The sequence below is a fragment of the Gadus chalcogrammus genome, chromosome 3 (assembly GCF_026213295.1).
Source record: "Gadus chalcogrammus isolate NIFS_2021 chromosome 3, NIFS_Gcha_1.0, whole genome shotgun sequence".
Taxonomy (NCBI): Eukaryota; Metazoa; Chordata; class Actinopteri; order Gadiformes; family Gadidae; genus Gadus; species Gadus chalcogrammus.
In genome coordinates this window covers 14,725,582-14,739,527 of record NC_079414.1, presented here as the reverse complement: position 1 = coordinate 14,739,527, position 13,946 = coordinate 14,725,582, and the positions used below count along the sequence as shown (strand labels likewise).

Genomic DNA, 13,946 nt, shown 5'->3' with positions numbered 1-13,946 from the left:
CGCCCACCCACACCCACACACACAAAGATAGAAATTCAGATATTTATTCATATTGTATTGACTTTTATTGGTTCATCTCAGGACATCAAAAACATACTTGTATGTACAATATTTTTTTAAACCTTATGTTACTTAAGTTGACAGAGTAACATCACATATTTCTAAATCTAAATGTATTTATAAAAGCATATATATATATATATATATATATATATATATATATATATATATGTATACATACACACACACACACACACACATACATATATGTTTTTATAGTCTCACAATTTGGTCAATTTTTTTGTTGCAGTATTTTTTAAAGTCATGTTATTATACCAAAAATAAAAACATCTCCATATCTGACAACATAAAGGAGGCTTACGTGATATCACACACAAAACACTCAAGACTGTATATCTTATTTTATGTATACCTCTATTTATTTTATTTTTGACATAGCATAATGCCCTAAAAATAAATAAATAAAACTTGGTAAGCTGACGTAGAGATTCATTTATATATTTATTTATATACAAAGATACTTTTATTGAGTACATTTTTTGTCAGAGCGATGGTGTCAGAGCAATGTACCAATCTGAACATTGGTTAACTGAGATTAGTTTTCCATTTTCGAAGAATCGGAACACAACTGTAACAGCTTGTAAATGACCATTTGACTATACTCAATGTGATTTGTTGTTAATTGGGATATTCAATCATTGACCACCAGCATAGCAGAGGTGGCAGTGCCATATTACAGCTTTTTTCAAGATGAATTTTGACGATTTAGGACAAAAATTACAGAAGCTGCTGCTGTAAGGCTCCTTTTGGGTTGGGTAATTGTTTTCCTGTTGTTGTTGTAGATTAATTAAGCTTGGCAGTTACCACGAAGGCCACCGATAGCAAAACCCCCACGTCGACTACATTTTTTTTAGTAGGGCAATAAACATGACCTCCATCCCCTGAACGGACTAAAGCTGTGAACAATAGTTGGTGGTTGTTGCACATGGCCTGATGATGTATTTTTGTTTTTTGACCATGCAACTATAGCCTACTTTCCACTGTTGTCCGGGTTTGTTGGTTGGGGCAGTCTAAAAGCACCTTAATGTGTCGATGCATATGTAGACTAGAAGCCTGGATAAGGTGATAGGTTGTCTGTCTGTCTGGTGCAGTTCTAAGGAGGTTATTTTCCAACGGTACTTCATGTGCTACACTGTAGCCTATATGTGTGTACTTGCATGTTGTTTGGTTAGCATAAACACTGATAAAGAGAACCAAACAATGCACCTCAGAGAAAAAAGGCAAACGTGGAGGAGAGACCTGGATCTCATTTAGCGTGTTTTCCTGCATCCCACAACCCCCTTTCGACCCCATCGTCAAATTGAATATAATCCCATATACATTTTTTCTAACCCAAACAACTACACCCCCCAGGGCCCAATCCCAAAAACCTATGGCCTCATGTACCCCCTGACGGTCTGTTTTCAGTAGTCCTGACGCTGATAGCCGTCTCCGCCTTCAAAGCCCGCCTCACCCCTGGCCTGTCCCGCAGCCTCTGGGCTCTCCTGGTCGTCCCCGGGGCTGAAGGAGGAGTAGGGGGCCCCGGATGCGTCCTGGCTGGGGTCCACGTAGTCCTGGGAGAAGAGGGCAGAGTCTGCCCCCAGCTTGTACCTCTGGAAGGCCAGGAACGACTGCACCGCCTTGGGGAGCGGTCCGAGGGCGGAGGGGAGTGGGTGGGTGGTAGATGGATGGATGGATAGATGGATAGATGGATAGATAGGGGAGAGGAAGGAGGGATGTTAGTGGACGGGTGGATGGAGAAGAATTAGAGGAAGTAAAGCAGGAGAGGGGAGGTCGGGTGAGATGAGGTGATGAGGGTGGAAGGAAGGAGAGGGCAATGGGGAGGATGGATGAAATTGGCAGTAGGGAGTGGATGAAAGAAAGGGAGGGAGGACAGAGCGAGCGAGACAGAGGACAAACAAGAGAAGCAAGATCAGATTAGTTATTGTCTGGAAAACACAGTGAAGCGTAATGGACGTCAAGATACAAGCCGAAGCAGCGTTAGTATAGAAACACAGACACACAAATAACAGAGAGAAAGCACAGGATCTCTCTTTTCCTCTGGACCTCCAACAGCATCCGTCCAGAGAATCAGCTCTATAGCTCATGTTGTGGAGATAGCATTGGGTATTTTTCATGCAGAGGTGTGACAAAAAAACACACACATCCTTTTTCCTGAACCCTATCCATGAACACTTGAACAGTGGAAAGGTGCGTCTGAATACCAGGGGGTTCTCATCTATGACAGGCAGAACTGAAGTTATCAGTCCGTCAGCTGATGTAGACTAATTTTGGAATCTGTACATACAGACAGAAAAATGGTTGGGGGGTGGTTAGGTCTTCCAATAATGTTGTCTATTCACACTATTTATACCCTTTGTTTCCAAAAGGGTATTAATGGTAAGTCAGCATGTTCATTAAAAAACATAAAGATTTGATCTAACACAAAGTGGTCTTACCTAATGATTGGTTGTTAAACTAAAAGGGAGAAATACCTTTAAAATATATATATTTTCATTCCTTTCCTTTGTTTTTGTTTGGGAAAATATAAATGTTAAATATTAATGATCAGATAATCAAGCGACTGCATTTGAAAAGCAAACCCCTTTCGAGGTGCCAGCTTAATAAAGTTAACTTTGCCAAAGTTAACTTTGCTAAACAGCAGGGGGGGGCAGTTTCAGATGCAATTTAGCAGGGCACTTTCACCGTTAATATAGTCATAAAACATTTATTGGAGAATACATAAAACATTGGTAGCTTAATGAAGAAAGGTGTACAACCCATCCCCATGGCAACATTACATCCAGGCAGTATTTATTTTGCTCAATTCAGCACACCTACATACAGGCCTCGCTGTAACCACCCAGTAACCAACATCAAATTGGCGGGTTTTCTAAAGCAAAACACAGCCAGGCTCAGGAATAAATCATACTACTACGTCGAAGAGCAGCCGTAGGTTACCCTGTGTCTCAACCTCATGACTCGCATACACCAAAATTACCTGCTTGGGTTGTATAAAGTAAATCATATCTGATGGTTCTGCATCACGGCTCATAAGAGCCAACTTCTGCAATTTTTGCATTTATGCAACCTACACAAATCATCCATCATAAATTAGCTAATATGTCGCAGAGACAAACGGTTTATCCACGGTGTTGGAGTCTATGAAGAAGTTTGATTTGGACTTCATGAAGCTGTTGAGATCTCCTATGAAAGAGTGGATGTTGACTGCTCTTAATAGTTTTACAACAACCAAGTGCAATACCATAGTAATCAGTGCAGCTCAGAGTGTGTGCGCATGTGTGTGTGTGCAAAGGCGCACACTGGAATAAGTGTGTGTGTTTCTGTGTGTGTGTGTGTGTGTGTGTGTGTGTGTGTGTGTGTGTGTGTGTGTGTGTGTGTGTGTGTGTGTGTGTGTGTGTGTGTGTGTGTGTGTGTGTGTGTGTGTGTGTGTGTGTGTGTGTGTGTGTGTAGGCGCCTGTTTGTGTGTTTGTTGCTCTTGTGTGTGTGTTAGTAAGGTTTGTGCATTTGTGCGTGTACTTGTGTGTGTTTGTGTGTTAGTAGGGGGTGTACATATGTGTTAGATCATAGGGGGGTGTGGCTGGGAGGGGAACAGCTTGTTGTACTCCTCTTCAAACGACACGTTCTTTAATCTCTCCAGCGAAAACAAGGCCTGAGCACCCTGGAAAAAACACACACACAAACACGTATCCCATGAATTGTAATGCAAATACGCACATGGCATCCTCTAAAACACACCTAGAAATGCATACATGCACGCTAGGGCCGAAAGGCTGCATGTATTTGTATTGAGCTACCCGCTTATTCCACGAATGGCGTATATAGCAGAATTAAAGTGGGGAAAATATCCACTTAACCTTTGGTGACGCTCAGAGTCTGAGGTTACTTGGTACACTGTTGGGACACAGAGCGCGTCGCTATAGGTCGGGCTCCGTGTTCTCCATCACGGACAGTTGAAAACACACATTAGCTTTGGACCTTATTGCAAATCTTGTAGCGAGACACCTCCGCGCTTTCGCCATAGCAGAACAATAGAGAGGGTCCCGCAAGGTGTCCAAACGCGTCTCACGTGAACACAGCGTGTACGTCTTCTGTCTCTTAACCTTCAGGCACCGCAGCTATAGTGAAACTCCTAAGCAGATTTAAGACTCCCTTCTCTGTGATCGATGAACGTGTTTATGGTGCTTTACCTGCGATACACTTATACTTCCAAGACACATATTGCCCAGAAAGTACAATCTGCCTTATCCAACCACCAACCACCAAAATGAAAAATCGACATGGAGCCAGCTCAATACAGGTGGTTGTCTGCAGCTACAGAGCGACCTTATTAAGTCTCATTATAGACAACTGGGAGATAAAAAGCCCAGTCACACTTTGATTTTGTGTTGATAGGATGATCTTTAAAAAAAATTGCTCCTATTATAGGTACTTCCGGGTGACTTAATTTTGCCATATGTTGCTGATCTATGCATTTGTTTGTTGAGGTTGTTTAAATTAAAAATTATATTTTATCTTCTGAGGCAGGCATTACTGTTTTGTTTTCATATGCTGCTGGAAGCCAAGCTATCCATGTTGTGTACCTTTGATAAGAATTTATGGAAAATCTAAAAGACAAATCAAAAACGTTTATTTTGTAGTAAGAGCCTTGACACCACCATATCGTACCAAACAGTGAGTTTTGTGAACACACACACACACACACACACACACACACACACACACACACACACACACACACACACACACACACACACACACACACACACACACACACACACACACACACACACACACACACACACGATTAACTGGCTAACAGAGTGAGCCCCCAGGGAGTGAGCCCCCAGGGAGGTGCAGCACCAGCCCTCCCCAGGGTCTGGGCTCTCTGCCTTGGGGGGAGTTCACCGCTCAGGGGGGGAGCTTACTTAGCATATTTCTATTACAGATATAGCCAGCTTCCTGTCAGTGGATATACCAAATAACGATCTGGTTTATCTAATGGGCTGAAGGGCCTGATTATGTTAGTCAGTATGCGTACAGGGCCCGAAGCCACAGCTCAAGGCAAGATCTGGAAGATATTGAAAGTGTGCCCTTTATATGTGTAATTAGTAACTAAAATATAGGCCTAAACTTTGGTTATCTTTGAGAAGACAGTTTTTGTCAGTTTTGGGTAAGCATAAGAGTGTTATGTTTTTCTTTATTTTATTTGGGTGGTTTTCATATCTGTGTTCTGGTTTGTTCACCAACCAGCTTTAGCTAGTGGCATGGCCCTCGGGGCAACTGCCCTGTGGCTTGATTGTAAGCTTACTTTCTTGCTAGTTACCGGTCTTTACAGCGGCATCGTGCCCCAGGCGACTGCCCTGCTTACCCATGTGAAGATGGAGAAGAAGGCGAAGGTGATGGCAGCGCGGGCCGCGTCACCCCCTTCATTCAGGGGGTTGTCATCGGACTTGGCTACCTGCCATTGGTTGGCCAGGAAACAGAAGCCGACAAACCACATGAAGGACCAGAAGGCTAAAGGCGGGGGGCGGGGGGAGAAAGAGAGATGATGAACCAGATGTTTTGGTCAGGCTTTTTTGGAAAAATCGTGTTTGCATGTAACAATATTAAAATGTTAGATTATTACAGGATGATAATAATCCTGAGTGGAAAATGTGACAAAACAAAACAGTGGTTCAGGTTCTGCTCCAACAGTAACATGCATGGATGTTCTGATGTTGGCGTACTTTGAAAGCTTCCAGACGGGCTCGCCACCTCTGGACCTGAACTCTGCTCCTTATTCCTTATGCGAGCATTAGCAACAGTGGCTTAGCCCACTCAATCATTGGAAGAGGCAGCCAATTAAAATAGTCAACGATCGAGTACATTGGGTTTCTTCTTGGTGCAACTTAAGTTGATTGCAACAATCTTACACTAGCAAAGGATTCCTTCCCCACTACCATCTCCTTATTAAAATCTAAATGCACTGTGAGTCGCTTTGGATAAAAGCATCTGCCAAAAGACTAAGTAGAAGTAGGAGTAGTAGGAGTAAGAAGACAATTTACTGTCGGCACTGGCAGTGACGCAAACTCGCTACGCAGGGGTCTATATATCGAATTATACGAAGAGCAGGCATGACTGATAACAAACAAGATGCTAAAAATACAATATAGAAAGATTCCCTGTCCCAGTCGTCTACTCTGGCTTGTTTCTGGCTGGTTTAACAAAGCTTAAAAACATCATAGCAAACCATTAGGCATGCAATGGCAAACCTTACAACAGTAATAAATAACAAGAACAATAGGCTAAGGCCCTTTGAAGTTAATGTAATACCCAGTGTGAAGCTAAAACCCTAACTAAATCTAAATCCCTTATCTCTTTATCCCCTTCCATCATTTTCCAACACCAGGGGTTGCTGAGGTTCCAAAATGCTGACGCTCCCGCATCCTTTTTGTTGCTTTCCAACAGTCAACGTGTCACAACCATTCTGTATGGGTGGAGCTAGCGATACTACAGACCTACTAGGACCATTCATTCACCAATTGGGGATTTAACAGATGCTTTTATCCAAAGACCACCTATGAGGTCAATAATGAACATGTCTGTTGCGGGCTGGGGGCATCTTGCTCAATGGCAAACACGTAGGCTGCAGACTATGCAGGGGTTTGAACTGACAACCTTTCTGGGTAGGTGCCATAAGTCAGTGCTCCTCCACTTACCAGACACTCCAGCGTCTGCCAGCACGGCCTTTTTGCGGTCCTTGACACTGCTGATCTGGGGAAAGTAGACATCTAGTGCCAGGAAGCCCAGGCAGCACAGGAAGGCCAGAGAGCCCATGCATACGCCATAGTTGCAGGCGTTCTGGTTGCGGTTGAAGATGCAGAACTCCTCCACCTCGTTGGGTTTGTTGATGTATCCCTCGTTAGCAATGCACCCGAAGATGACGATGGAGAACAGCTAGGGGAGGAAAAGAGAAAAATATTTCATATTGAGGATTGTACCTGTGTCCACGCGACGTGTGCGCTATTGTGTGTAACTTTGTGTCATTTGACCTCATTTAGCCCAGCCTGTGCGTGCGACGTTTGAGTGATATATAGGATATATAGTGCTATAAAATGTGGCCTTTCACAAGGGCAGGCTGCTCTAACGACTACCTCATGCGCGCACGCGCACACACACACACACCTTCCTCTCTTTGACAGGTCTGTGCTCTCGATCTTTCTCTTCACTTAGATTGTAATCTCTTCTCTCATCCCTGCCCTTTGGGCATCATCCTCTCTCTCCTCTACTACGGGTCATTTCATTTCTCCTCTCTAAGTTAATTACTGTTGTAATGTTTTAACCCAATAAAATTTCTGCCCGTAATATCAATGTCCTAGTGAACATATGTGCATCATGCCATTCACGTGCTGGTTGTGGGTATGAATCGCTATGCTGTTTGTATCCAGGACTTTGGGAGACGTTTAAAATCCTGCATTAACAATATATTAAAGATTGTATCAGCGACTCTAGGCCGAAACTTAAATGATCACATTCATCTAATCTTTCCTCACGATCGGCTAGCTGAGGAGGCCCATACGCAGGCCGGCCAAAAAACGCGTTTCTATAAGCAGCCATTTCTCTGAGATTGTACACAAAAAAATGTTTTACTACCAACCACTCAAAACTATATTATATTGCATTCCAACCAATCACCGACAGTGGGCAAATGTGTTTGGGGGTTTTGCGCTGCGTTCATGATAGTCTTTACTGGATGCATGAAACACGGAAGGGAGGTGCGAGCTGGCTGTTTGTTTGGGATTTTGCTTCAAATACCAACAGTATCGAGACTATCGACGTCACCCAACATCGCTAATACAACCTTTACGGTTTTAAATAATATTTTTAATATTCAAATCAGGTGACCCAAAGTGTTTGGGAAGGCCTGATGTAATCCATAGTATGCGTGTTGTGTTTATTGTGTGTTTTGAATGTTAACACTCGGGTAGATCAAGTATATATATTTTAGGGTGCCGGGATGAGAAACAGGAATGTATATTCTGATCAATTCCTGTTGCCATGACCACATGGTACTTCACTTCCTCTCTCACAGACATAATAAAGCACTTTGGTGATAAGGTCTCTTGGTGACAGCTAAAGTGAGAGCTGAAGAATGGCAGAGTGAAAGAGTGAGAGACAGAGTCAGATAGAGAGATATGATATAACCACCATGCGTACGGCAAGCACAAAAAGTCAATCAATTAACAAAGGTAAGCCTTGAAATGTGAATAGTCAACGATACAATAAGAATCTAAAAATATACAATGAAAAACTAGTGTCTGTAGTGATCCCCTCCTCGACCATCAACCATGACTAGCTTGATTTATAGTGTCTTATGGACCATCTGATGTCCCCCAGGCTGGCACACGATGGCACGCTCACAATGGAAGGTTTGAACATACACTGTGGGTCAGCTGATAAGAGGGTGAGGTTGAAGAGGAGATAAGAAGGGAAGGCAAGGACACAAGGGGAGGTAAGAGCGCTGAGAAGGAAGGCTTGAGAATTAGAGAGAAAATTAGAGGAAAGGAGGAGAGAGGAGTTTAAATGAGACGGGAGGAAAGAGGAGAAGTGGAATAAGGGGAAAAAGAAAATAGGAGAGGAAATGAGATGCGAGGAAAGAGGCGAGGTGGAAAAAGGATAGAGGAGAGAGGGAAGGGAAGAGGAAACTAGATGTGAGGGAAGAGGATAGGCGGAAAGAGGAAAGAGGAGATGAAATGAGACGCAAGGAAAGACAACATTTGATGAGGAAAGAGGAGAGTGGAAAGGGGAGAGGAAAGGATATGCTAGGAAAGAGGAAAGAGTAGAGGGGACTTGAATGAGGAGAGAAGGAACAGAGAGATGAGGATGGAGGAGGCATGAGGGAGGAGGCAAGAGAGGAAAGGGCACAGGGGTTACGGACATGGGACTATTTTTAGACAGGGCTAATCATCCCTCCCTCATGTTGTTCTTTCTCTCACTCTAGCTCTCTCCCTTACTCTCTCGATCCTCATTTCCCTCTCTCCCCAGTGAGTGGTGTTGCTCCTCACACACACACACACACACACACACACACACACACACACACACACACACACACACACACACACACACACACACACACACACACACACACACACACACACACACACACACACACACACACACACACACGATACATCGTGTGAGTGTTACCCCATCCCAAGGTAAAGCAGCGTGCACCTGGGGCTGCTGCAGAAGTGGCTAGTCAGAAGAGGAAGCAGGCAGTCTAAGAATGGTGATGTAGAGAAGTGACTGTAAGAAAAGCCGATGGGGCGTGCCTGTGATTCTCCCTCTTTGCTAATCACTGTGACTATACTCGTGTTAACCTGTCTCTAATTATTATATGTCCTGTATTTATTGGTCATTTCCCATCTGGGATTAAATGTTAAGTTTTACCAGCTCGTTGTCTTTGATAAACCGTCTCTGCATTCAGCCGATCCTTCAAGTATCAATCTCAAGGATTTTCATGTGAATAAATGTCTGGTATGTCACTATCTGCGGAGTGGGGTTACACAATGGGGATTGAGTCAAACACCCACTGAGGAAAGCCCATGCATTTGCAATATTATGAATGGAACGTGCAAGGTGTCGGTAATGAGGCTTCGAGTCACATTACCACTTATCACAAAAGGAGGTGTTGCCATTGGCGATAAGTGGCTGTCATTTCAATGATAAATCGCTGTAAATTACCAAATTGTTAAATAGTAGTAAAGTATTGGAAGTAGTATTTCAAAGCCTTAGCTTGATTCTGGTCTGATGCGACTTGGAAGTGACGTGGGTTGCAGTACGTGAGTTTGAAGTTTTCTCCAAGGAACCTCATTACGACTCAATGGTCACATACAATGTGCTTTGAGGGGGCTCCTTAATTCCATTCCTATTTAACGAGCACCTGTTTGTTCCAGTAAGATTGCTTTAGTGGCTTGACACCAACGAACATGGAAAACTAGAATGGTGACTCACATACACATCTTTGGTTTAAAAACACATGGAAATACATCAAGCTCCGTTCACCCGCTGACCTCATTCATTCATCATCTGTACAGGGGCGAGGGAGGCGAAGAATAACAAAGAGTGCAAAAGTATCATGTGATTTGATAACATGTGACATGTGCTCTTGAAACAGCTTAATAACACACACACACACACACACACACACACACACACACACACACACACACACACACACACACACACACACACACACACACACACACACACACACACACACACACACACACACACACACACACACACACACACACACACACACACACACACACACACACACACACACGATTCGGCCCAGGCATTTAAGTGCTCCTGGAGCCTGCAGACAGAGCATGTGGTAGGCCTGATGAAAGCAGGCATTGTGAAGGGCACCACGAGGGGTCCTGATCTGGTGACTAGAAGAATACGTTACTAATAACACATGAAAAGCATCTATCTCCAGGAGATGGTTGCTTGTGATGACGTGTGTGTGCGTGCGTGCGTGAGTGCGTGCGTGCGTGTGTGCGTGCGTGAGTTATGTGTATGTGTGTGTTTGTATGTGTGTGTGTTCAGGGGATAAGGGATGATGCTAAATCGAAATACTGGATTCTACAACAACACCTTTGATATATTCGTTTGGGGTGGACGTTTGATTTTGTATTGGCCTGTGTGTAATGATTTACAATGATTCACACTAACCAGGCCAGATATGAAACATATTGACACACAAAGATAGCCTTCTGCAGCAATTAAAGCTAAAAAACTGGATCACCTGAGATTGTAGTAGCTCTAGACCTGCCCTAAAAACCCATTCCTCTTTCGGAAAAGCTCCATGACCAGAGCTGTGTTAAAACACATGTCAATCTTAGGAGTTGCATTTGATGCAGAAAGCTTAGAGCCCAGAATGGTTTCTCAACCTGGCTTGAGAAACCATGGCTCTTCAACCTGGCTTGAGAACCCATGGCTCTGCTGCTTTTTTGACTGCAGTACCTATTTCAAACGCAAGGTGTCCAGGTTACATATTGTACCTTTGAGGCTCTGTTTCGGGGGACATAAATTCTACTTTATTATAAATCCCCCAAACCATAACATAATCTGTAACATCTCAAACAACAAAGTACACTTACTACTTTGTCATTTGCATAGTGCTGGATTTCCTCAGCTGGATCATCTTAAAACATCTGTAAGCAAATTCCAAACAGGCCGGTGCCCCGCCCGCCTGGTGTTGAATACGTGTTCCTATAGGCTGACACAGCAGCAGCACGAGGCACGACAACACCCTGTGTGCTCAAACATTGCACACGGAAAAGCCAATGCAGCTCTTCCTCCCACCATGAAGACCCCCTGGGACAGCCAGGAGAACAAGACCTAACAGAGTTCAGAGTCCACTGGTTTGCTATGGGGAGCATACGTTCATATTGTATATTCCACCTGGTGGGGGTGTCTTACAATACGGTATATCCTAGCATGGTGGGGTGGTGGCCCCACTGTGAAACGAATCCCCCACCCTTGCAGTGTTTAAGCCATGCTCTAGTAGTTGAGCTAGAGAGGGATTCAAACTCCTAACGCTGGCAGTGTTTATGTCATGCTCTTTCAGTTGATCTAGACGGGGAATAAAACCCTAACCATGGCAGAGTGAAAGACCTGCTCTACAGTTTTACAAACAAGCTCAAGAGCTGTCCTCTAAACATTGGGTGACCAGACCTGTTTTCAGGAGACTTATAAACGTCTTAATCGTCCTTATTGGGTTGTGTGCGTGCCTGCGTGCGTGCATGCATGCACACCTGCGTGTGTGCGTCTCTGGCTGCAGCAACACGCTCGTCTGGTTTGAGGAGATTTGATTGCGGCTGTCGCCATGGCAGCAGCATCAGCAGCTGGGATAAAGGCTAGCGTTGGTGGGCGTCAATTGTATATCTATCTAGGTTTTTGTGTGTGCTATACAAATTGAATGAGGAGTGGACGGTGGTTATCCCTCTACTGATATATCTCCATCCTTCTCTCTAATTCTCTTCTTTATGCCTCTTACTTTACCCTCTCTTTCAGCAAAGATTGCTTCATTGGCTGAAATCTTCCTTTTTTATTTAGTTTGGCATATAGTCATATGACCAGACATTTTCTTTCTCCCGTTTTGAGGTCAAAGCCCTCTGTTGTGTGTTGTGTACACATCAAGAGCGTGCATGATGTGTACCAATGAACCATGCTCAACGCACGCCTGGACCTAAAATAGCTCTGCAATCCTCCTGGCATGAATTGTAGCACATAGGCAATACAAATGGGATCCAAGTGTGTGGTTTGAGATCACTATATACACATTGATTAGCTCTCGTCCATGACCCCACCATGCCTTTATTATGTCTTTGCTTTCTCATTTCTTTCCTCCATCCACTGATCTATCAACCGACCCAACTAGAAGTTCCTTTTATCATGTGATGTCATGTGACCACATGACCAGGGCAGGAATGCACTAAGCCATCTAAAATACAACATTTTCTCATGGTGAAAAAACCCCACAGACTTTATGTATTTCACCAATCCAAACTCTCTGCCATGCGGTTGGATAGTGTGCTTGTAATTGTTCCCTTCTTGAGGAATTAAACACTTATGTTTGGTGTCCTATAGAGCTGTTCTATTTTACTTATCACAAAAGATTGAACAGAGTTTTGTCTGGTAAATCCCAAAGAATTATTAAAATACAATAATAAGAGCCTGCAAACTCTATATGCTCTTCCATATACAGGACATCTACAACATGTATCTCCTAGCCAAGTGTGCCTCTATGGATATTGTGTTTGTTGCATGCTTGGCTATTGCCCTGCTTTATGGAATATATAATAATGATAGATCAGAGACAGGCATACAAACAACGTAACTAAATTTTCCTAATACTGCTAGCAGAATAGGTACAGATATGTAAACAACTTCTCAATTTGGTGCGTGCACTAGGCCTACACCTATACCTCGCCTCTCTATTTAAATAAAGCAATATACAGGCAAGTGTCAAATGCTTAGAGAAAAAAAGACGAGGATATGGATATTATTATTTACATATGTTCCTCGATGTCCTTAACCCAACGGTTAGTGTTGTGTGGGGGGAAGGGGGTAGTCAATATCATGAGATAAGCTCCACATTTCAGGTGAGTGCACTTACCCACGACACGATGCGGAGGACGGTGTGCGGCTGCTGGAAGAAGGTGACGGGGTCGAACGCCCCTCCGGCCTTGCCCGCTCCGTATGCCTGCATTCCCTCCATAGCGGCGCTGGCTCTATTGGCTTCGCCTCTCTCCGGAGCGCCGTTGCTTCAAAGGCGAAGGGGTGTGGGGTGTGTGTCTCGTCTCTTCGCGACGCAGACTGAAAGAGACCAATCGCGAGGATTCGCTATCGTGTGTAGAGGGTGGTGATGTGGCTCCGTGTCCTTGGTGCACCACACCTTGCCGCTACGACACTTTATGAAGCTTTTAAAATGAAATCGATGCCTACGCGCAGCGCTATACTATACTGGGATCATGCAGTGTAGCTGTGATATGGTTGTGATGGGATGTGTGTGTGTGTGTGTGTGTGTGTGTGTGTGTGTGTGTGTGTGTGTGTGTGTGTGTGTGTGTGTGTGTGTGTGTGTGTCTCTCTCTCTCTCTCTCTCTCTCTCTCTCTCTCTCTCTCTCTCTCTCTCCCTCCGAGTCTAATCAGGGATAAGGACTGGAAGAGGAGGGGGGAGCATGGTGCGCTCTGAACGGTGATACGTTAGGGAGCGCTTCTCTGCATCACTTGCATGTGTAGGCCTATTCTATAATATTTTGAATTTTTAAGCATATCATTTGAGGATGTGGGCGGTCCATACATAAATC

General features: G+C 44.0%; 1 protein-coding gene across 1 annotated transcript; it reads right to left on the bottom strand.

Moving 5' to 3' along the window:
• Positions 1-1,952: 1,952 nt before the first annotated feature.
• On the bottom strand, positions 1,953-13,706 carry LOC130380178 (synaptogyrin-1-like). The gene is made up of 4 exons (XM_056587366.1): positions 13,256-13,706; positions 6,783-7,020; positions 5,453-5,598; positions 1,953-3,742 (listed from the first exon to the last, which is right to left on the bottom strand). The coding sequence occupies exons 1-4, from the start codon at positions 13,355-13,357 to the stop codon at positions 3,641-3,643; spliced, it is 588 nt and encodes a 195-aa protein (XP_056443341.1). The 5' UTR covers positions 13,358-13,706; the 3' UTR covers positions 1,953-3,640.
• Between the last annotated feature and the right edge of the window lie 240 nt (positions 13,707-13,946).

Coding starts and splice junctions, on each gene's coding strand:
- LOC130380178 (XM_056587366.1), bottom strand. CDS start 13,357: ATGGAGGGAATGCAGGCATACGGAGCGGGCAAGGCCGGAGGGGCGTTC. Junction 7,021..13,255: donor TCCTCCGCATCGTGTCGTGG/GTAAGTGCACTC, acceptor TTCCTCCCCTAG/CTGTTCTCCATCGTCATCTT. Junction 5,599..6,782: donor GGCAGACGCTGGAGTGTCTG/GTAAGTGGAGGA, acceptor CCCCGCCTTTAG/CCTTCTGGTCCTTCATGTGG.